Genomic DNA, 23035 nt, shown 5'->3' on the forward strand with positions numbered 1-23035 from the left:
ATTGATGGGCTCCCAAAATCAGAAGGCTACACAGTTATACTTGTAGTGGTTGACAGGCTGAGCAAATATGCTCATTTCATTCCCTTAAGACACCCGTACACAGCGGTGTCTGTAGCAGCAACATTTGTGAGGGAGATAGTCTGCCTGCATGGGGTACCAGAGTCTATTGTTTCTGATAGGGACAAGGTGTTCCTGAGCCATTTTTGGAGGGAGTTATTTAGGATGCAGGGAACAATATTGAAGAGGAGCACAGCCTATCATCCACAGACTGATGGGCAAACAGAGGTGGTGAATAGGAGCTTGGAGACATACTTGAGGTGTTTTGTGTCTGAAACACCAAAGCAGTGGGCCAAATGGTTAGCTTGGGCAGAATACTGGTACAATACCTCCTTTCACTCGCGACCAAGATGACACCTTTTAAGGTGTTATATGGGAGGAACCCCCCACTTTTGGTACACTACAGCCATAGTAGTACTCCAGTTTCTGCAGTGGATCAGCATTTGAAGGAAAGAGATCAGCTGTTGGAAGAGCTCAAGAGGCATTTACTTAGAGCCCAACAACTGATGAAGAAGCAGGCGGACAACAAAAGGAGAGATATACAGTTTGCAGTTGGGGACAAGGTCTACTTGAAGCTCCGACCATACCGACAGAGGACTATGGCCCAAAGGAGAAATGAGAAGCTTGCAGCAAGATATTTTGACCCCTTTGAAGTGGAGGAGAAAATTGGAAAGGTGGCATATAGATTGAGGCTTCCTCCAACAGCCAGAATACACCCCATTTTTCATGTCTCACAGTTGAGGAAAGTGGTGGGGGAGCATGCAGTGAGCCCAGAACTGCCCAGCACACTGAGGGAGGACATGGAAGTGACATTGGAGCCTCTAGCGGTAGAAGGAGTGCGCATTAATCAGAAGGGGGAAAAGGAGGTGAAGATTAGGTAGAGCGGCCTCCCTGACTATGAGGCCATTTGGGAGCCACAGGAGAGGATTGCAGAGCAGTTTCCTGCTTTCCACCTTGAGGACAAGGTGGTACTTTGGGAGGGGGGTAATGTTAGGCCGGCACCTGAGCCGGCTGGACCGGTCCAACCTGGACCGGTCCTGGTCTTCACCCGGCGGAAGCCACGCGAACAGAGAGGGGGCGGAAAACCCAGGGAGCCCACGTGGAGTCTTTTGGGAAGGAAAATTTGAATTAGAAGAGGGTAATTAGGTCTTTTGTAATCCTCCTTTCATGTTTAATTAGGGAGATGAGGGGGAAATTATGGTTATGTTGATTTTGAATGTGATTTGGAGATCTAGGTTTTTCTTTTGGGCTCTAGGTTACGGCTAGAGATTTGGAGAGTTATTCCTTCCTCTTGAATCGAAGGAAACTTGTATCTTTCTTGTCTTTTGCATCTACTAGTGAAATTCAATCGTTTGCTATTGTATTTCCTATTTTTCCTACGATTTCTCTCAGATTTTTCCACTGTTTTTGTGTTTGGTGGCTGTTTTCTCATAGAAAACAGCGGAATAGCTGCGATTTAGCTTAGATCCGATAGGAATCACTTGAAATACTCAAGTGGTACCTATCAAAAAACTCGGTACAACTCGGTATTGCTCGGTATTTTTTCTAGAAAAACTCGGTACAACTGAGTATTGCTCGGTATTACTTGGTATTTTCTCAGTTTTTTTCTAGAAAAACTCGGTACAACTCGGTATTGCTCGGTATTTGCTCGGTATTGCTCGGTATTTGCTCGGTATTGGTTATTGCTGAGCAAAATCGACCAATACCTAGCAATACCTAGCAACATCGAGAAATACCGAGCCATCCTGGGTCCGTTCCGGGTCGGGTTGTCGGGGCGCGCGGTAAATAGTGAGAACGCGTGGCGCGATTCTACTTGCGGTTGAACGTAGAGCCATGTTAAGAGTCAAATTCTTGTTTAAATCTAATAAAGAAAGGTTTTTTCTAATATTTTGTAACCAAAGTCTTTTTAGGTCTATCTCTACCTTTCTTAACATTAGCAAATCTAACACATCTCTCCTAACCGGGTATCAGAAGGCCGCCATTTTATGTGACCATATCATCTAAGATGACTCTCTCTAATCTTATCTTCCAATGGAGCTACTCCATCCTTTTCATGTATATACTAGTTTTGTATCCCAACTCTAAGAGTAAATTCCCTCATCCACCTGAGCATGCTCATCTCTGCAACAATTAACTTAATATTATGATTCTCTTTTAATAGCCAATATTCTACACCATAAATCATTGCAGGTCTCACCACCATCCTATAGAATTTTCCCTTTAAGTTTGAGGGGGACTTTTCTATAACACAACAAGCCCGATGCATTCCTCCACTTCAACCATCCAACTTGAATTCTACTAATAATATCCCCATCTATTTCACCATCACTCTAAACAATAGACCCAAGATAAGTAAAACGTGTACTCTTATTTATAACTTGATCGCCCAAAGTCACAATCCCTCTGCTAGATCTATTACTACTATTGATATAACACAATGAAGATGAAACAAGAATTGCGTATACGAAATTAATAAATTGTAAACTTTGCTCGACTAAGCATAAACGTATGCGTATTCAAGTTAGATCTTAGGAAATTCCACGGAAGGACTAAGTAATGACAATTTATTACAATAGAGATTAATAAGAACCTCACAAAATTACATCATCAAATAAATGAGTAGAGCGAATGGCACGTAACAAAATCCACAGTTTAAAATTTAGATCATTCACCTTGGGATCCCTCACTCACACTCTTGATATTGATTGGCTTAGCGGAAGAAGATTGCAAACAAGCTTAGGGTTGCCACTAGTAGACACGTGATACCGAGGGGGCTAGTCGCCGGGGAAGGAGTCGGAGTTGGAGTAAGGGGTGGTCATCCGACAAGAGCCCACATTACTCTAGGTTGTTGGAGCTCGATCACCGCAAAAGAGAATTCGAGTGACATATCTTTCCATCGTCTCGTCGTACTCCCAATCCGGTTCGTAGAAAGGTGATCCCAAGATATCTATTTCTCCTTGGGCGTTGTAAACGAAGCCATGGTCGTTCTCAGGATCGGCCATACATACTTGCCGTGATAAATGAGAGAGCACAAATGGGGGAGGAGAGAGAGAGAGGAGGTGGCGAGTGGAGAGGGAGGCCGGCGGCTTGGGTAGAGGGGAGGAGGGTGGGCGGCGTGTGGAAGAGAAGGGGCGGCTAGGTTGGGGAAGCAATTAGGCAGAATTAGAAATCTGAAATTAAATTCAGATTTAAGTGGATTTGGAGGGAAATTAATTTGAAAATTCAAATTAATCAATTAATGGCTAGGGGCGGCAATTAGGAGAGGCTTAGGGGCTGATTTGGTGGAGATTGGAATTAAATTGTGAGAGAGAAAAGGCCCAATAAAGGAGCCTGCCAAATAGAGAGAGGAGGGAGGGGATTTGTTTAATTATGTGGGCTCCAAGGTTTAAGTAACCAATTCAAATCAAATCTGAATTTAATTTCAGATTTGATTTAAATATGAGGTTTCCAATCTTGGATCTAGACTTTAGGAAAAAATTTAAATTCAATTAATTAATTGAATTCAAATTGAGATATTACCTAAATGGCTTGAAATTGAAATAGGAAAGATTTTGAAATAATTTGAATTTGGGAATTCAAATTGGATGGCAAGGTGGGCCGGTGGTGGGTTGGCGGGCGAACGGGTGGAGGGTAATGGATGGTAGGTCGGCGGGGTGGGGAGGTGGCTGGCGGCTTGTTGGTTGAGCTGGCTGACGGTTTGGGCTGTCAATGGGGCCGGCGGGTTTGGGGAGGTCTAGGGAGGTGGAGCTTGGTTTGGGAAGGGGAAGGTGGCGGGTGTAGGGGGAAGAAAAGATGAGTTGCGAACCTCAGAATCCACCAAAGGTTGACGGGTATTGCTAGATCCCTCACTTAGGGTCTCTCTTCTCAAGAACTCACTAAGAGATCTAAAAGAAAGAGATAAATTTTCATTTCAATCATCATTAACCAATACAAAGCTAAGAGTCCTTAATATATAGACCTCAAAGAGAGAAAAAGTAAAAAAAAAAGACACAAGTGCCCTCGGGGCTGCAATAGCTTCTCACTACCCATAGGGGTAAACTAGGAAAAATAGAAAATGTAAGAACAATTAAAATACAAAATATATCGAAAGTAAAGACTCTGGATCGTAGCCGTTGATCTACGACTCTGACGACGGTACATATGTCGAAATCTCTGACTGATGTCCTCATCAACTATAGTTCCACTCCTTATAGAAAATATTAAAAGCGACATTTGTTTATTAGATTTAAATGAGAATTTGACTCTTAACATGACATAATGGAGAAAAATGATTCATGTTGCCGACCCCATGGAGTGGGAGAAAATGTGAATACAATATAAGCAAAAAAAAAAAAAAGAAAATGAAAATATTGAAAACATGGATCTAGATGTACAAGGGGCTTGATAGCTTTTCTATGAGCAAGACAAAAACTTCCAACTACCGTCAGGATTTTGAATTTAAATGGCCAATGCAACACCCTCCATTTATAAGCAGAAAAAATATTTGTTGTGGGCCTACTGGAATAATATCAAGATAAAATGGTAGTAAAAATGCATAATAATTCTAAATTACAAACATTCATAAATGTATCCGTAACAGACAATTGACAGAATGAGATATTTTAAAGCTCAAATTGAAGTGATGCACACATCTTAGTGACCAATATTCATGCGAAAATCAAGTACATACAATTCTAAGTTCTTTACAAATGTCATGAGAGATCTACAATTCATTACCATAACCCAAAAATTATACATTACAAATGTGCTTTGATAAATATGCTAGTATCCAAATTTAAAGATCAGAATATTGCATGGGCTATTGTGAAGCTGAATTCGAACTTTTCTCGATCTGAGGATCGTGCAACTACTTTAAGAACCAACTACCTTCTTTTTGAAAAAATTGCATATTCTCTTTCATGCAGAATTAAAATTCCCAAGTCATATGACACTCGAGCTAGTCACCTTGCCTATAGGGCAAATGATGTAGAACGGGTATGGGGTTTTGAGTCTTATGGGTCTTGAAGAGCAAATCGTGAAGTCTAAACAGCAGCTTTTGGTTCTTATAAGTCTTGGACAACAACTCGTAATGTTGGGGATCTCCGAGGACAGGTGAAATGAAGCTTCGATCTTAACTGGACAGCAGTTGGGAGGCCTTCTTGGACCGCTTCCTTGCTGATTTTGACGTTCCTGGACTGGTGACAGCAGCCGGTGATTCTCCAATCAACTGGACAGCAGCTAGGAGGTCTCCCTGCACAACTTTGTTGCTGATTTGAGCACTCTTGGACACAAGACAACAACCTGGAATTTTCCAAATAGTGGACAGCAGGTGGGAATGCAAGAAAAATTCTGTAACAGCTCGTGCGACTTCTCTGGATAGCTGTAGAGCAAGTTTGGATGCTAGGGATTACGTGATGGGGTTTGATGGCTTGCCTAATCAATAACTTTCAATTAGGATTGACAGATTAAATCAATCCTCATTCAAATTTGAATTGACCTAAATTTAGGGAGTGATTATGGACCTTTAATAGCATGGATTAATGAGAAAGAGGGAGGGGTGGGCTGGCCTTGAGAGAGGGGGTGGTAGGTTCAATGTATGTGGACCCTTGGCTTTAATTATTGATTGTAAAATCTGATTTCAGATTTTATTCAAAGGAAAAAATTTCCTAAACTAATTCATCAATTAAGAAAGTATTTTAATTCAAATAATGATTTGAATTTAAATAGGAAACTTTCCTAATCAATAAGAAACTATTTTAGGAAAGCGATTAAGAGGAGTTCGGAATTTGAAATTTAAAATTCATAGGATTTTGGAGGGGTGGCCGAATTCACTTTCGGATTTACTAATTAGGATAGGATTTAATGTCCAATCCAAATCAAATTAATTTTAAATTTGATTTTAGAAACTTTCCTAAAATATGATTCTATTTTAGGAAAGGTTTCAAATTTTAAATTTGAATTAATTGATTTAAAATTAAATGACTTTCCCAAAGAAGTTAAGGAAGAAAGGAAATTATTCAAGTGGAGATTGGAGAATTTGGAGGCAAGGGAGGGAGAAGGCAATCGGTGGCTTGGCTAGGGGTGGTGGAGATGGGCCGGCGATTAGGTGGACTTTAAGTGGCTAATTTGGAGATGTGGTGGTATGTTGAGGTTGGTAGGTGTGGGAGGATTAGGTGGCCGGCGTTAAGTAATTTGGTGACACCTTAGGCCAGCGGCTTGGGGTGGAGAGAGGGGAGGAGGAGAAAAGGATTTAGGGAAAGAAAGATTCAACCGTGAGCTTGGACACATCGTACAGCTGACGGGTAGTACGTTGCCCTTCTCCAAGGGACTTCACGCCACGAGCTCGGACCCATCCTGCGGCTGGTGGAAACTCAGTTTCCCTCCCATAGGAATCTCACCCAAGTTCTCTCCAAAGAACACAAGTGCAAATAGAATTTCTTTTCTTAATAATTCATCATCGCATTACACAAGCAAGGGCCTCTATATATAGGCTTAAGAAACTAAAACAAGACACATATGCCACTAGGGCTTACATAGGACGACCCTCTTAAGTAAGGGTAAAAAGGAAAAATTCATAACAAAAATAAAAATTACAAATAACAAATAACAAATTAAGATAAGGTGGAATGATCTCGGCCGTCGATCGTCGTCTCCCCCTTTGAAAATCTTCATGATCGGATGTCCGCATCATTCTTCTGTGGTGGAAAAGAACTCGACTCCGTCGAGTTCGCACCCCGAGAAACCATGCTCTGATACCAAACTGATGTAGAACGGGTAACGGGTTTTGAGTCCTATGGGTCTTGAAGAGCAAATCGTGAAGTCTAAACAGCAGCTTTTGATTCTTAGAAGTCTTGGACAACAACTCGTAATGTTGGGAATCTCCGAGGACAGGTGAAATGAAGCTCCGATCTTAACTGGACAGCAGTTGGGAGGCCTTCTTGGACCGCTTCCTTGCTGATTTTGACGTTCCTGGACTGGTGACAGCAGCCGATGATTCTCCAATCAAATGGACAGCAGCTAGGAGGTCTCCTTGGACATCTTTGTTGCTGATTTGAGCACTCTTGGACAGAGGACAGCAGCCTGGAATTTTCCAAACAGTGGGCAGCATGTGGGAATGCAAGAAAAATTATGTAACAACCCTTAGGACTTCTCTGGACAGCCGTAGAGCAGGTTTGGATGCTAGGGATTACGTGAGGGGGTTTGATGGCTTGCCTAATCAATAACTTTTAATTATGATTGATAGATTAAATCAATCCTCATTCAAATTTGAATTGACCTAAATTTAGGGAGTGATTTTGGACCATTAATAGCATGGATTAATGAGAAAGAGGGAGGGGTGGGCCGGCCTTGAGAGAGGGGGTGGTAGGTTCAATGTATGTGGACCCATGACTTTAATTATTGATTGGAAATCAGATTTAAAATATGATTTCAGATTTTATTCATAGGAAAGAAATTTCCTAAACTAATTCATCAATTAAGAAAGTATTTAAATTCAAATAATGATTTGAATTTAAATAGGAAACTTTCCTAATTAATAAGAAATTATTTTAGGAAAGCGATTAAGAGGAATTTGAAATTTAAAATTTAAAATTCTTGGGATTTTGGAGGGGTGGCCGAATTCACTTTCCTAATTAGGATTTACTAATTAGGATGGGATTTAATTTTAAATCAATTAATTCAAAATTGAAATTTGAAACATTTCCTAAAATAGTATCCTATTTTAGGAAAGTTTCTAAAATTAAATTTAAAATTAATTTGATTTGGATTGGACATTAAATCCCATCCTAATTAGTAAATCCTAATTAGGGAAGTGAATTCGGTCACCCCTCCAAAATCCCATGAATTTTAAATTTCAAATTTCAAACTCCTCTTAATTGCTTTCCTAAAATAGTTTCTTATTGATTAGGAAAGTTTCCTATTTAAATTCAAATCATTATTTGAATTTAAATACTTTCTTAATTGATGAATTAGTTTAGAAAATTTTTTCCTTTGAATAAAATCTGAAATCAGATTTTAAATCTGATTTCCAATCAATAATTAAAGCTATGAGTCCACATACATTGAACCTACCACCCACTCTCTCAAGGCCGGCTCACCCCTCCCTCTTTCTCATTAGTCCATGCTATTAATAGTCTATAATCACTCCCTAAATTTAGGTCAATTCAAATTTGAATGATGATTGATTTAATATGTCAATCCTAATTGAAAATTATTGATTAGGCAAGCTATCAAAGCCCCTCACGTAATCCCTAGCATCCAAACCTGCTCTACGGTTGTCGAGAGAAATCCCAAGGGCTGTTACAAAATTTTTCCTGCTTTCCCACCTGCTATCCACTGTTTGGAAAATTCCTTGTTGCTGTCCTCTGTCCAAAAGTGCTCAAATCAGCAACAAGGCTGTCCAGGGAGACCTCCTAGCTGCTGTCCAGTTGATTGGAGAATCACCGACTGCTGTCACTAGTCCAGGACGTCAAAATCAGCAAGGAAGCGGTCCAAGAAGGCCTCCCAACTGCTATCCAGTTAAGATCGAAGCTTCATTTCACCTGTCTTCGGAGATCCCCAACATTACGAGTTGTTGTCCAAGACTTCTAAGAACCAAAAGCTGTTGTTTAGACTTCACGATTTGCTCTTCAAGACCCATAGGACTCAAAACCCCATACCCATTCTACATCAGCAAATTTGTAAGTCTCACACTTCAAGTCCGATCCTTAACGTCCCAATGACTAAAGTTGACAATGACTAAAGTTGACACAACTCTAAACTCATGACAAAAACCTACATCATATGCCAAAATGACATGATATTTTTTTTTTCACTTGCTTAGTATCCTCAAGGCCTTCACAAGAAAACTTCTTTTTTAAATGCAAACTCTCGATTCATAATTGTCACAAGCCAAATTTATAGACCCAATCCTCTATATATAGGGGGTAGAGTCCACAAGATCTACAAAACAATAAACATTCAAATGATATCAAACGATATGCAAAATCATAGACTATCCTTTATTAGCGAGTTTAGTTGACAATGTCCAAAATCACAAAATGAAATAATTCAAATCCTCCTTTGATGGGTTGTGGTTATTGTACATCATAACTGGAAGGGTCCGCTCTAAAAATCAAACTCTAAAATTGTTATTAGAAATATTTTATGCATTATACTGTGATGATAGGTGCGGATAGAAAATCTCAACTAGAGAAGTTTATTTAAAAAAAATCATCTTTCTTAATTACAAGGACAAGTGTTTCAAATATTACACACATATGATGGGTATGGTTATTGCATGTGATAATCGAGGTGCTCTTTCTCAAAAGTCAAGTCTTTAAATTGCAAATACAATTGATGTAAATATTTTATTCCGGTGATGGTAATTTTGATTGATAATCTCAATCAAAAGAGATTATGTTACCAAATGCCCCCAAATCTCAACACCAATTATGTTGGTTCCACATTATGATTAAATATAAAAATATAAAAGAATAAAACTAAAAAATTCAAGTGAAATTTATTGCTGTAAAGGTTAAAACAATAAATCATTCAACATCCTTAATATTTATCGGAGATAAATTTAAGATAGCCTTATTTGACAAAGTGCTAATGTCATATCAAGCACATCGTTGTGATCACCCTAAAAAAATCTCATGCTAGTAAGGACGCAACATGTTTTCTCTAATCGAATTGTTTTGATGCCATATGATACCACTAAATAACAATTTGGATTGGGACCCTTTGATTTAATGGTTTCACCACAAAATGGTACCCTTAAAATTACGATCAAGGCTAATCCACATGATGCCTGCAAGGCCCTCTTGGATGATGCAACTTATGGTTTCTGATAAGAATTCTTTTGTTTGGTTGGGTCCATTATCTCTATTTACTAAGCAAGTAAGTCTTAGTTGGGAACTTGATGCCCCGAATGACATAAGCAGCAACAGCTCAAGGACCATGTCTTCCCCTTCGGCCTCTTCAATAATCCCAACTGTAACAACAACAGTGGAAATCTAAGCATGAGGTTGAGTATGGGACTATATTATGATGGAACTTGAGTTGCAAAATTCGGAATCCAAGAAAATAGCCCAAAAATAGTGGAAGAAAAGAAGATTGCTTGGATGAAAACACTCACAAACACTTCCTTTAGTCAAATATCAAAAGACTTATAAGTTTCCACGGATACAATGCTCCCAATTCGAGAAGGGAAGCTTTCTCCCAAGCCCTAGAGAAGAAGAAACCTAAAACAGCCACCAAACAAAGATCCTCCAAAAATAAACCCTAACTCCCCTTAAACCCTCACATGATCCCTCCAAAATACCCTAAACACCCCTAGGGCAAACAAAATTCCCTCCCTTATTCATTTGGTGGGCCCCTTGGGCCCACCCGCCCCCCTTCTTTCCCTTCGGCCGACCGCCCAGGCAGGCGGGTTCTCCGCCTGCAGTAAACAAGAGCCGGCCCTTTTTGGGCCGGTGTTGAAGATGGATGGACCGGCTGGTCCGGTCCATCATATTACCCTTAATATTCATGATGCCGAACTTCTCATAAACATTCATAATGACTTGAATGTTCAGTGGCTTTGCCCATGCAAGTCTAGCTTTGTAACTAGGATTAGTACCAAGAATTGATCATTGATGTGACTACACTTGAGCTTGTAGGCTTGTCAAAGCGTTGGGTAGATTATGACTTGACTCGACCCAAGTATTGATTTGATAGCATGGTAATTACGCTTGTTTATAGATTGGATAACCTAATTAAATTATATACCCAATCCATTTATAAAAAGGTGGGTCAATATTTGAGTTGAGATCACAAAACTTGCTTAGGATTGTCAACCAAAGCTGTATTTGGTGACTATAGTTTGTATGGAGAGGGATAAGCCTACTAAGGATTTTGACGTGCATCTTAGAATGTTAACCCGTGATGGAAAATTCATCAGCGTAGCCATCATGGGACCACTATAGTCTGCCCTCTATTAACCTCCTAGATGTCGTAGCTTAAAGTAAATTGAGGCAATTTGTGGGTGGGATTGTACAAAAGGTTATATTTCCTAAAGATGGAAAAACTTGTATAGAATAAATAACCCTAATCTATGGCGAGTGCCTCTTATGGTGATACTGAAATTTAGTTCGTAGTGTTGCTATGGATGGCAACGTAGGACGGTCAAGATTGTCTTACTTTTGGATGTAAAGACATAATTACATGGAAGCTGTGGGCAAGATGGTGTTGAAAGGACAAGACGACCATTGAAGTTGGCTTTGATGATCCTCCTCTTGAATGTAAACGTGATATGACCTTTGGGGCAATGTTGAAAGTTTGTGAAGACCAATGATGGTCTCTACGGTCTTCTTTTTGGAGGTGAATGTAGCATGACCTTGGGGTGGAAGATGAGGTGAAACTAAACGCTCGAGAAGGTTACAAAGGACGGTCTATGCATTCCTTCCCTTGAGGTGAAGGGGTGCGACTTTTGTGTGATAGATGAGGCTATATTGAAAGTTCAGGGAGGTGATTGAGAATAGCTGCGATGATTGTCCTCATAGAAGTGACTTGAAGGCAGCAGACAAAGTAGAGTAGGTTGGTCTGGATGCCACTATGGCCATTGCCTTGCTCCTTGAAGCTAATGTGACATGATCTGAGAGTTGGAGAAAAAGCAGAGTTGAAAGGTCATGACTATTGTGGTTGTCGAGATGGTCTTCCAAGAGGCAAAGGCGGCACTACTTTTTTGTGCCAACTTCTGTGTGTGTAGCTTTTGTAATGTCGCATTGAAGTTTCATATTTAATGATACTCTAGAGATATATGGATTCAAATCTTATTAATAGTGTGTATTTTTTATTTTCATTCAAGTTAAAATAGAAATATGGGATCAAAATTGTACGGATCTCTGGTTTCTTTAAGTAACTGCAACTAAGCATTTTCAAGCCATTTGCAATGCACTTCTTAGATACCTTAAAAGTGTTTCCTTTTGAATTACCCATTGCTGGGTCTTATTCCTATTTTTGTGCATGATTAATGTGGTTAAATGATTGATTTGTTGATTTTAGTCCTTTGTTCCATCGAGTTGGGAATGCCATTTTTGTGGTGCATCTTTGTAGCAACAATTTCTTTGATTATGGTATAGTTAGCGTCTATTTAATGTTGATTAGGTTGGCTGCAATCTGCATAAATATACTCGATTTTTGGCTCCATGCATCGACTACTTGATTACTGTTTTTGTGTGCATTGTTTTATTTACTCGTGGAGTTGAATATTACTTTCAAATTTTGAAGGAGCCTTTAATCACAGCTAATTTACACATTTATACTTGTATCCTCATGATGTATTCTGTAAGCTTGTGAACTCTTCAGTAACATATACTAAAGAAGGTTATTTCTTGGAATCAAAACCTGCAGTAGTTTTGAGAATCTTTTTGGATTTATTTACTGTATATCCCTCAGAGCATGCAAGGAGTTATGTGCAACATTGTGGCGTACTTAAATTTGAAAACTTGTTTCTATATTGCTTATATGTCCGTTTCTGTCTTGGAACATGTCTTTTGACTTTTCAAATTGATACCACACTACCTGTTAGTTTTCTAAGCACTCAATTTTTCGCCGGTCCTCTGTTTTTTTTTTTTCCTTTAGTCATTTACGCGTTTTTGTATCATTATTATCATATCATGATTTGTTATGTTGGCTTGTGTCCTAATGTGGTCAAACAACATACTTCTTTATTCACAGGAGCACTTGCACTATGATGTGGTGAAGAGTGTTGATCCGGATATGAAGAAGGTGACAGTTCAGATTAATGTATTCAAGCAACATCGGCAAACAATTCAAGTATGAAAAAACACTTGTAACTTTACATCTTGAGAAATAGGATTAGCTAGTAGAATGCTGGTTATCGTAATTATATTGGGATTCTAGTTAAATTCTTGCAGAGAATTTGCTTATGCAATGAATTTAGTGAAAATTTGTAGTGTATATGATAGAAAATACTTGAGTTCGCAAGCAAACCTAACAATAATTGGTAAAACAGTGAGAAAAATAGAAGAACTTTGGTTGAAACAATAAAAAACAGTAGATAATCTTATAGAAATCAAAGCGAAGCAAGAACAAAACAAGGATACAATTGATCCTCAATTTGAGAGGAGGATCATTCTCTCCCAATCTCTAGACTAGAAGTCTAGAGCCGAAAATACCAAAGAGAACTCCAAGAGAAATAATAATTATGCCTTAAAACCTAACCCTACCCTAATTCCTTCATCCTACTAAGCATACAATTAATTAATTAAGCCAAATTACTCCCTTGCCCTTGCCGCCCCCTCCTTTGCTTCCAATTAGTTTAAATTTGAATTCCTAGTGGGGCCCACTCCTCCCTCTCTCTCTTTGGTCTTGCTGCCGCCCCTCCTTCTATAGCAATGAACTGGCCCCTTCAAGGGGGCCGGTTGGTGTTGGACCGGTCCACTAGGGACCAGTCTAACAGTATACTGTATAACCTTGAAGACCTTGTCTGGGGTTTACAGGGTGTTTCTGTTTAGGATATTCATAATAATTACTTAATGACATCACTGTAAGATCTTGGGTTTTGGCTCTTATTATTTCCTGTGAGAACAACATGCTGCCAGCCTAATCTTACCCTTCTTGTTGCTTTGTGCACTATTCTATATGATCGTATGAAACACCTTTTACTGGCGTTCAGAGTTCCTAATGTTAGGTTAATGGGAAGCAAAAGTATGACGGCTTACAATGTGTAGTGGCTTCTATGCTCTTCCAGAGCAATTGACTCTTATATAGTCCTTAGGTTACACTTTGCTTCCTATTGTGTTTGAAAAATTGGGTGTTACATATGCCAAGTTATGTAAAAATCTAGATTATAGTACCATGGACGATCTAGGCCATGTGCAAGATCAATGGGTAAAAAATGCATGTGAGACATGATCATTGAAAAAATATGGAAGTTTATCCACCCCACCCAAGCCAGAGATATGTTTAAGGCTTTGGTTCTATCTTCTCTAAAGATTAAGTAGAATAATTTTTAGAATAACTTTCATGCAATCACCACTATCTATAATGATAATAAGAGTTTTTTTTCCACTAATAAATTGGTTGCGTAAATTGCACTTCTTACATGTTTGTTCAAATTTAGGTATGTTGATGATTCAACACAGCATTAGAGAATGATACATGAAGGTATCCTTGGTATCGATACCACACTTTGAATAGCTCTACAAATATCGTCTTCTTCTACTTCAGCTACAAAAATATGAATATGTCTATTGTGCATAATTCATATGGATGGGTCCATTTAATGACATTTTAGACAAGCACCACCAATGATCTTTGAATTGATTGGGCTTTTTATTGATGATGACAAAGGAAAATCAAGAGTTAGGGTGGCAAAAATGATCGAAAATCAAAGGACACTCAAACCTTACTTGGATTTTAATTCGATTCAAATGACAATTGTGTCATGTATGTGGGATTCACAACACCTGTAAGTCATTAGGAACATTAACATTATGCCTTCTTCCCTAGATCAGACTTTTTGAATAGTTGATAGGGCCTAATGCTCTTACATCAGGTAATCTTGTTACTACTTTTTGACATTAGGGTGTACTTTGAATTTGCACAAATTGACATATTGCATCTCTTTTGCTTTAGATATTGTTCCAAGTCAATGGAAAGTAAAAAAAAAAAAAAAACTTTCTCAATTGATACACTTTCATATTTAAACTCTCAAACTAATCATAAATCTAGATAGAGTTGCGTTAGTATTGATAGTTTGGGAATGTATCTAATTAGAAAGGTAATCTATATTTAGTGAATCGTGTAATGATTATTTGATTGTTTGTTAAAACAGTTGTACTCATCCTCTATTTTTAAGAGAGGGATTCTTTATTGAATGATAATCAAGAAAGATATTTTTTCCTCCAACATACTATCTAAGTATAATTAGCCTACATTAGTCATTGCAGTCCCTCCTCAGTCCGCCCTCCTCCCTCCTCATGTCTCCGATCATCCTATCCTTGCATTTCAAACCCTTTCTTCCAACACCTTCATATCCCCAAACCCTAGTCCACAAGACTTGCCTACGCCTTAGACCCCTCCTCTCCCCCCTCCAATTTTTCCTCTATTCATACAAGGCCTTGGCTTACTCTGCATGCGAAATGATGTGAGTCAAAACACTACTTGAGGAGTTTGATTTTCCTATTACACTATGATAATTAAGCCATTATTTATACTGCTAGTAATATAGTTTTCCATGAAAGAGCTAAACATGTCGAAATTGATTGTCACTTTATAAGGGATGCTGTTCTGTTTATAAAAGATCATTGTTTTTGATGTTGGTAAGTGAAGAACAATTGGTTGATATGGTCAGTAAAGCTCAAGGACCTCTCCATCTTTGAAACCTGTAGAACAAGCTGGATTTAATTAATACATGTGTTCCAATATGAGGAGAAGTTTTAAAGTAAGGGAAGATCAACTTGGAAAAGTAATTATTATTTATTTGTTAAAATACGTGTATTCTAGTAAATTTTTCCTCTAAAAAGGTTTTAAAATATTTTACAATGAATCATGAGTTCAACAAATTTATTCACGTTGTGTGTTTCAAAGAAAACAATCCATTCATATTAAATGACCGTGATAAGTAGTATGAACAAATTTTCTTAGTAACAAGTTTTATTTGAGTGAAGTAAGACGTTACAATAAAGCTATCATTACAAATCTCGTTAAGGTCTGACCACTTTGAAATTTTACATGACCGCATGGACTAGTTGGTGCAAGATGATAACCACTATTGATAGTTAGCCTCTTTTCCATGCTATAACGGTTTCCATTGGCACCATTAGCATTGCTATCTACTTGATCAAAATCAATTAGCTCTTGCTGTTCTTGAAGGTTCTATTGTATTCTTTCATGAGGTTTGTGTGCAACAGCATGTGTGCATTTTGGACCTCTGGGTCATGTAACCTCTAGAAGACCAACTGTTCTCTATTATGTGTAGCATCATTATGGATAAGCTCTTATTCAAAGCAATATTAAAAAAATGTTCTTGCAATCTTACGAAGTTTTTATCTCTTTGTTGATTTTAGCATAATTCAAGTTGGATGGTTGAAGTGGAGGAATGCATCGGGCTTGTTATGTGATAGAAAAGTACCCCTCTAACTTAAGGGAAAATTCTATAAGATGGTGGTGAGGCCTGCAATGCTTTATGGTGCCGAATGTTTGGCCATTAAAAGAGAAGCATAATACTAAGTTAAGTGTGGCAGAGATGAGGATGCTCAGGTAGATGAGTGGCTTTACCCTTAGAGATATGATACGAAATGAGCATATACGTGAAAAGGTTGGAGTAGCTCCAGTAGAGGATAAGATTAGAGAGAGTTGCCTTAGATGGTTTGGTCACATAAAACGGCGGCCTTTCGATGACATGGTTACGAGAGTAGAGATATTAGATTTGACTTATGTTAAGAAAGGTAGAGGCGGACCTAAAAAGGCTTGGTTAGAAAATATTAGGATTGACCTTTTTTTATTAGATTTAAACGAGAATTTGACTTTTAATAGGACACAATGGAGGAAAAGGATTCATGTAGCCGACCCCACGTAGTGGGATAAAGGCTTGATGTTGTTGTTGTTGATTTCATCACTTATAAGAATGGATATGTTATAACTCAGATTGATTATTGTCTTGTAAGAAAAACAGATCGTTTAGATTGCAGAGGTTGAAAAGTTATACCGAGTGAAAATTTATGTACCCAACACTGCTCATTAGTTTTAGACTTTAAGATGAAGGGACATAGTATGAAAAATATAGTATATTGTTGTTCTAGGATTAGATTGTGTCATTTAAAAACTGTAACAAAAATATATTTGAGATTAAGAATGACGATCTTAAGATTTTGTCGGTGCATGAGGAAGTTGATATTATGTGGGAAATAGTAGCTTGTAATATTATGAATGTTGTAAAAGATGTGCTTGGAGTATCAAAAGGAAAAAGCTTCTAATAGTAAAAATAGTTGGCGGTGGATTCAAAATGTGTAAGAAAATATTAAAAACAAGAAACTCTATTATAAAAATTGGTTTAGATGTAAAAATTCTTAAAATTGGGAAATATATAAAGTTGTCTGTAAGGAGTCTAAGAATGCATTATGGGATGTAAAACTTTAGCTTTTAGTGATTTAAGGGCGAAAGATATATGTATAAGCTAGCCAAACAAAGAGATAGGATTAGTAAGGATTTAATTCAGGTGAAGTACATTAAGTATGTAGATCCAAAAGTACTTTTTTTAGAAGAGGATATTCAACATATATAGATGCTATATTTTGTTAAGCTTTTCAATGAAGATTGTGAAAATACGATTGACTTTAGTGACCTTAGCACTATAAATGAAGTGGAGAAAATTTGTAATGAGATTTTTGATTTTATCAGCGTATCACTAAATTTGAAGTTAGAGAGGTTTTAAAGAAAATGAGGTGTGAGAAAACTGTTGGACCTGATGATATTCCAATAGAGGTGTGGAAATGCTTAGGAGATAAAGAAATTTCTTGGCTTACTAAACTTTTTTAATATTATTTTGAAGGTTAAAAAGATGTCAGATAAGTGGAGAATGAGTGTGTTTTCCTATCTTTATATATTAAGCTGATGCACAAGGTTGTGCAAATTATAGAGGAATTAAGTTGATGTGTCATACTTTAAAACATGGGAGATAGTTATGGCGAATAGGTTATGACGTGATACTAATGTTTCTTAAAATCAAATTGGATTCATGCCAGGTAGGTCACTATGGAAGCCATACATTTATTGAGAGGTTTGATGGAGAATTATAGAGAGAAAGGAAGATCTTCATATGATATTTATTGATTTAGAGAAAGCATATGATAAAGTTCCAAGAGAAGTGCTATGGAGAGTTCTAAAAGAGAAAGAGATTAATAATGCTTATACTCACGTCATTAGGGATATTTATGCTGGAGCTGTTACTTGTGTTATAGCACAAGGTGGTTTGACAAAGTATTTTACAATTTTAATTGGATTACATCAATGATCAGCCTTAAGCCCATATCTTTTTTGCTTTAATCATGGATGTTCTTACTAGAGATTTGCAAGAGGATGTTTCTTGGTGTATGCTTTTTGTTGACGATATTCTTCTTGTTGATTAGACTAAAGAGGGAGTTGAAGGTAAACTTGAATTATGGAGGCCAACATTAGAGTCTAAAGGTTTTCGTTTGAGTAGGATCTAAAACCAAGTACATGGAGTGTAATTTTAGTAATAGATCTAGCGGGGGGTTTATGACTTTGAGCGATCAATGTCATTAATAAGAGCACACATTTGAGATATCTTAAGTCTATTGTTCAGAGTGATGGTGAAATGGGGATATTATTAGCACAATTCAAGTTGGATGGATGAAGTGGAGAAATGCATCAGGCTTGTTGTGTGATAGAAAAGTACCATTCAAACTCAAAGGGAAAATTCTATAAGATGGTGGTTAGACCTGTAATGCTTTTTGGTGCAGAATGTTGGCCATTAAAAGAGAAGCATAATGTTAAGTTAAGTATTGCAGAGATGAGGATGCTTAGGTGGATGAGTGGCTTTACTCTTAGAGACAAGATATGAAATGAGCATATACGTGAAAAGGTTGGAGTAGCTTCAGTGGCAGATAAGGTTAGAGAGATTTGCCTTAGATGGTTTGGTCACATAAAACGGCAGTCTTTTGAAGACTCGATTAGGAGAGTAGATGTATCAGATTTAACCTATGTTAAGAAAAGGTAGAGGTAGACCTAAAAAGTCCTAGTTAGAAAATATTAGAAATAACATTTCTTTATTAGATCTATGAGAATTTGACTCTTAACCGGACACAATGGAGAAAAATGATTCATGTAGCCGGATCGAGTTGTTGTTGTTGATTTCACATACAACCCCTTTATCGAGACTGATTTTGAGTAGCATCTGATGCATCCTTATAATGGTACCAAATCTGATGCCGGGCATATGAAGATTTAAGTCTTTCTTATTGCAAACTAATGCAAAATGTTGTTATTGAATGCGAAAATTAACAAATAATTGATATACAACTTGATTGATTTTTTCACTGAGAATGCCCCTAAAAAAAAACCTAATTTAAAACAGATGCATATATTTGCCTACAAAATTAGCGAAAAATACAAGATGTCTAACACAATTATTTAATATCTGTGATAACTGTAGAAAAAAAAAAAACTTTCAAGTCGGCATGATTTGATGATAGTCATATATGGTGGGATGGGAATTATTTCCCACTTGAACTGAGATCATAGTACTCTTTTCATGCTCAAAATCAGAATTTTGTTGTGCTGAATCTGAATAAATGTAATCACAATTCACAAACAACTAAATAGAGGGCTGAGGAGAGATGGAATAATAAAAGCTAAGAAATAATAAGGCTCAGGCTTTCCATTCAAAAAGTTTGATTTTGCTTACTGACTATTTTACTTTCTACTCAATTCGCAAAAGGAAAAATCTGATGAATAATGACTGAAAGAAGTTGGTCTCCTTAATTTTCTGACAAATCCTTGGTTTTTATACTATAGAACCTTCATGCTTGAAGTAAATTCTTTTGGCATACAAATGAGGTGTTGTAACCTTTAACAGGAGGTTAATTGGATATTTAAGCATTACATATTAACCTGTGAAGTTTTAAATTTTCTGCTCATTTTAACAGTATCTGAAACCTCAAGATCACAGTAAGCTCTCACAAGTGGAGCTTCTTGTTATTGATGAAGCTGCTGCTATCCCACTGCCTATTGTGAAGTCGTTGCTGGGTCCTTATCTTGTTTTCCTCTCATCTACTGTGAATGGGTAAAGCCTAATTACTTGGGGATATTCCTCTCCCAATTCATTTTGCATCATTTGCCTGTTTTTAATATGACTTAGGCTTCGTTTGGGATGGCTTTCTTACTACTTATTAAAGCATTTTTTTAGTACAAAAGTTTTAATTTTTTAACTAAAAAACTGTTTCACGAAACAGTAAGAAAGTCGTCCCAAACGAAGCCTTAATGTGTGCATATGCATTTTCACTTTGCCTGTTTGTACATGCACATGCCTACTGTTATGTTATGCGTGTTCTTCTAGATATGAGGGAACTGGTCGATCATTGTCATTAAAGCTTCTTCAACAGTTGGAATCACAAAGCCAAATTTCTAGTCAGAACCTTGATAGTCCTCATTCTGGTAACAGCTTCTATTTTACCAATTTTATAATTTTAGTCTGTTATATTTCTTGGATATTCTTGTAGAGCTGTGTTGGGCAGAGCTGCCAGGCTTCAGTCTGTGGATTCCAAATTTTAGTATTGAACTATTGATTTCAAATTTATTTACGTTTTAACTCTGACGTGCATGTTTGTATTGGTTTTTAATCATTAGAAAATAGAGATCTGATGAATTGATAATGAGGAGCATTTTATTATTGTTGGCAGGCATTGAATTTAAGGAAATATGCTACTCATATGCATTTTTTGAACCCAGTGATTCTTGAGTTCATGTGGCACAATCGAAAGTTTGAGATATTCTGAGCTTTTTTGTTATCTCATATTTTCTGTGCTTCAGATACACATAGTTTGATTTGTTAAAAAGAAAAATAAATCATCGATGCCTCAGATTATTTAAAGCAAGATTCTTCTTTTAAAGTTATATTGTTTTGATTGCAAAATTGTTGATATATCTAGCTTGGTAATGATATATCTTTATGCGAAGAAAATGTGCAAGAAAAAGGGTTCCTGAAATAATTAATGGCTGTTAGTTTATGTTCCTTTGGTTAATTGCTATTTTGATCCTGAACTCTAAAAAAATGCTCACAACTGTTTTGATAATCTGATATGCAGGGAATAAAAACTTGTCATGATAGTTTAGTTCAAAATATTCAGTTGGCTTATAGCATATGTCCTTGCAAGCTGCCTAGCTTTACTTTTTTTTCATCTTGATAGTTGATGACATTGACTCGTAAATGCAGGTAGACTTTTCAAGAAGGTGGAATTGCATGAGTCCATTAGATACGCTTCTAGTGATCCCATCGAGTCTTGGCTCAATGGTTTACTTTGCCTAGATGTTGCAAATTATATTCCAAATATTAGCAGGCTAGTCTTTTATATCTGAAGGCTTGTTTAATTTTTTAATTTATCCAATTGTTTGTTGCTTATTGTTTTTCTCTTCTTTCTGCCTTGGTTTTATTACAGAATGCCTCATCCTAGTGAATGTGATCTTTATTATGTTAATCGTGACACACTTTTCTCATATCACAAAGAGAGTGAAATATTTCTACAGGTATGAACTTGGAAGTTTTGTTTCTGCATATTTGTTGCAAAATATTTTCAAGCGCCTAATATCTACCGTAGAAAAGTAGAAAAAATTACTTTTGAATTTTATTTTTTGATTTTACAAAGTGTGAAAGTATTATAGACTTCTCCAAAAGGTTAGCAATAGAAATGAATTCAAAGTTACTAAAAAAATAAAAATGAAAAAAATCAATAGGAAGGGCTAGCAAGTAGGAAGTGGAGGCACATAGATTACAATTTAAGGGCTATTAGAGAGTTGTTCTAACCGTTAAGACCTTAATTCATGTATTGAATATCTTTTGCCAAGATTCATTAACTTATATATAAATCTGCCATTATGTTGGAGAAATTCTATCATCCTCAACGTATTGCATATTTTGTGATCGAGCATGGCGTAAGAAAGATAATTTGCTATCCCAAAGAATAAAAATATTATTTCCTTATAGACTCAATAACAAAATTTACAACCCATTCAATATTTTGTTGAATTTGGTTTATTTTATTATGGGATGGATGCCCCCATAAGGCATGTCCCTATTGTTAATTACATCTCAAATATTTGTTATTTGAGAAAACTTTTGATTAAACTAGTGGTTTTATTTTGGCGTAAGAAAGATAATTTACAACCCATTCAATATTTTGTTGAATTTGGTTTATTTTATTATGGGATGGATGCCCCGATAAGGGCATGTCCCTATTGTTAATTACATCTCAAATATTTGTTATTTGAGAAAACTTTTGATTAAACTAGTGGTTTTATTTTGGCGTAAGAAAGATAATTTGCTATCCCAAAGAATAAAAATATCATTTTCTTATAGACTCAATAACAAAATTTACAACCCATTCAATATTTTATTGAATGTGGTTTATTTTATTATGGGATATGGATGCCCCATAATGGCAAGTCCCTATTGTTAATTAAATCTCAAATGTTTGTTATTTGAGAAAACTTTTGATTAAACTAGTGATTTTTTTTGAAATCATTAAAATATTGGCTAAAGGCTTTCATTTTAAAATCAATGAAAATCTTGTTTAAAGATCTTACTTTTTAGGAATTTCAAAGGAAGAGAGAGATCAACTTTGATTGGAGTTTGGAATGAGAGCCAAAGGGAGGAATGGTAGGAGTACTTGATTCTGAAGAAAACTCAAAGATACTCAAACTATTCTTTGTTGTGTATTACATTTTATAATTCAATTTTTATTTAAGTTGATAATTTTCATTTAGAATGTTGGTGCTTAAATTTCAAGAACACGTGTTGGATAAAATGCTTAGAAGGTGAGGGCTTATGAGATGATTGAAATCAACCACTGTCGCAGACCCTAGAACTAAGATGAGGACTACTGAAGGGTAGTGTCTCGAATTCAAGTTTAACGGAGTGTAAGGGACTTACAAACTTCACCTTACATGAGGCATAGTCAGCCCGACATCTAAATTTATTGTCCTGCTTGGAAGGGCTACCAACTAACCCACTTAGTCGCTTTTAAAACTATGACATCCGGTCTCAATGCTTATGAAGAGTAGGGAGGTTGTTTTTAGTTAGAGGGTAGGACTTATAGCTTGGCTTTGAGGCCAAGATGTCTAATCATGAAAGGTATGCAAAATGCTAATTCATAGATGTAGATTTTTAGTTATTTGATCCTTAAGTGAAGGTTTTCCACATGAGACTCACTGGGCTATGCATTATCAATTTAAGTTTTGAAAACCTTGGCTCCTTGAAGGGAGCCATGTAATTTTT

General features: G+C 36.8%; 1 protein-coding gene across 2 annotated transcripts in view; it reads left to right on the plus strand.

The window, feature by feature from the left end:
• Positions 1-23035, plus strand: part of LOC110092608 (RNA cytidine acetyltransferase 1) — a 102119-nt gene that overhangs the window by 25669 nt on the left and 53415 nt on the right. For both annotated transcript variants that reach the window (XM_028692485.1, XM_020817239.2), the window contains exons 9-13: positions 12736-12834; positions 19692-19828; positions 20102-20199; positions 20978-21101; positions 21201-21288. In XM_028692485.1, coding sequence (XP_028548318.1) covers positions 12736-12834; positions 19692-19828; positions 20102-20199; positions 20978-21101; positions 21201-21288 — 546 coding nt within the window. The remainder of the gene's footprint in view (positions 1-12735; positions 12835-19691; positions 19829-20101; positions 20200-20977; positions 21102-21200; positions 21289-23035) is intronic.

This window comes from Dendrobium catenatum, unplaced genomic scaffold (genome assembly GCF_001605985.2).
Source record: "Dendrobium catenatum unplaced genomic scaffold, ASM160598v2 original_scaffold_211366, whole genome shotgun sequence".
NCBI classification, from domain to species: Eukaryota; Viridiplantae; Streptophyta; class Magnoliopsida; order Asparagales; family Orchidaceae; genus Dendrobium; species Dendrobium catenatum.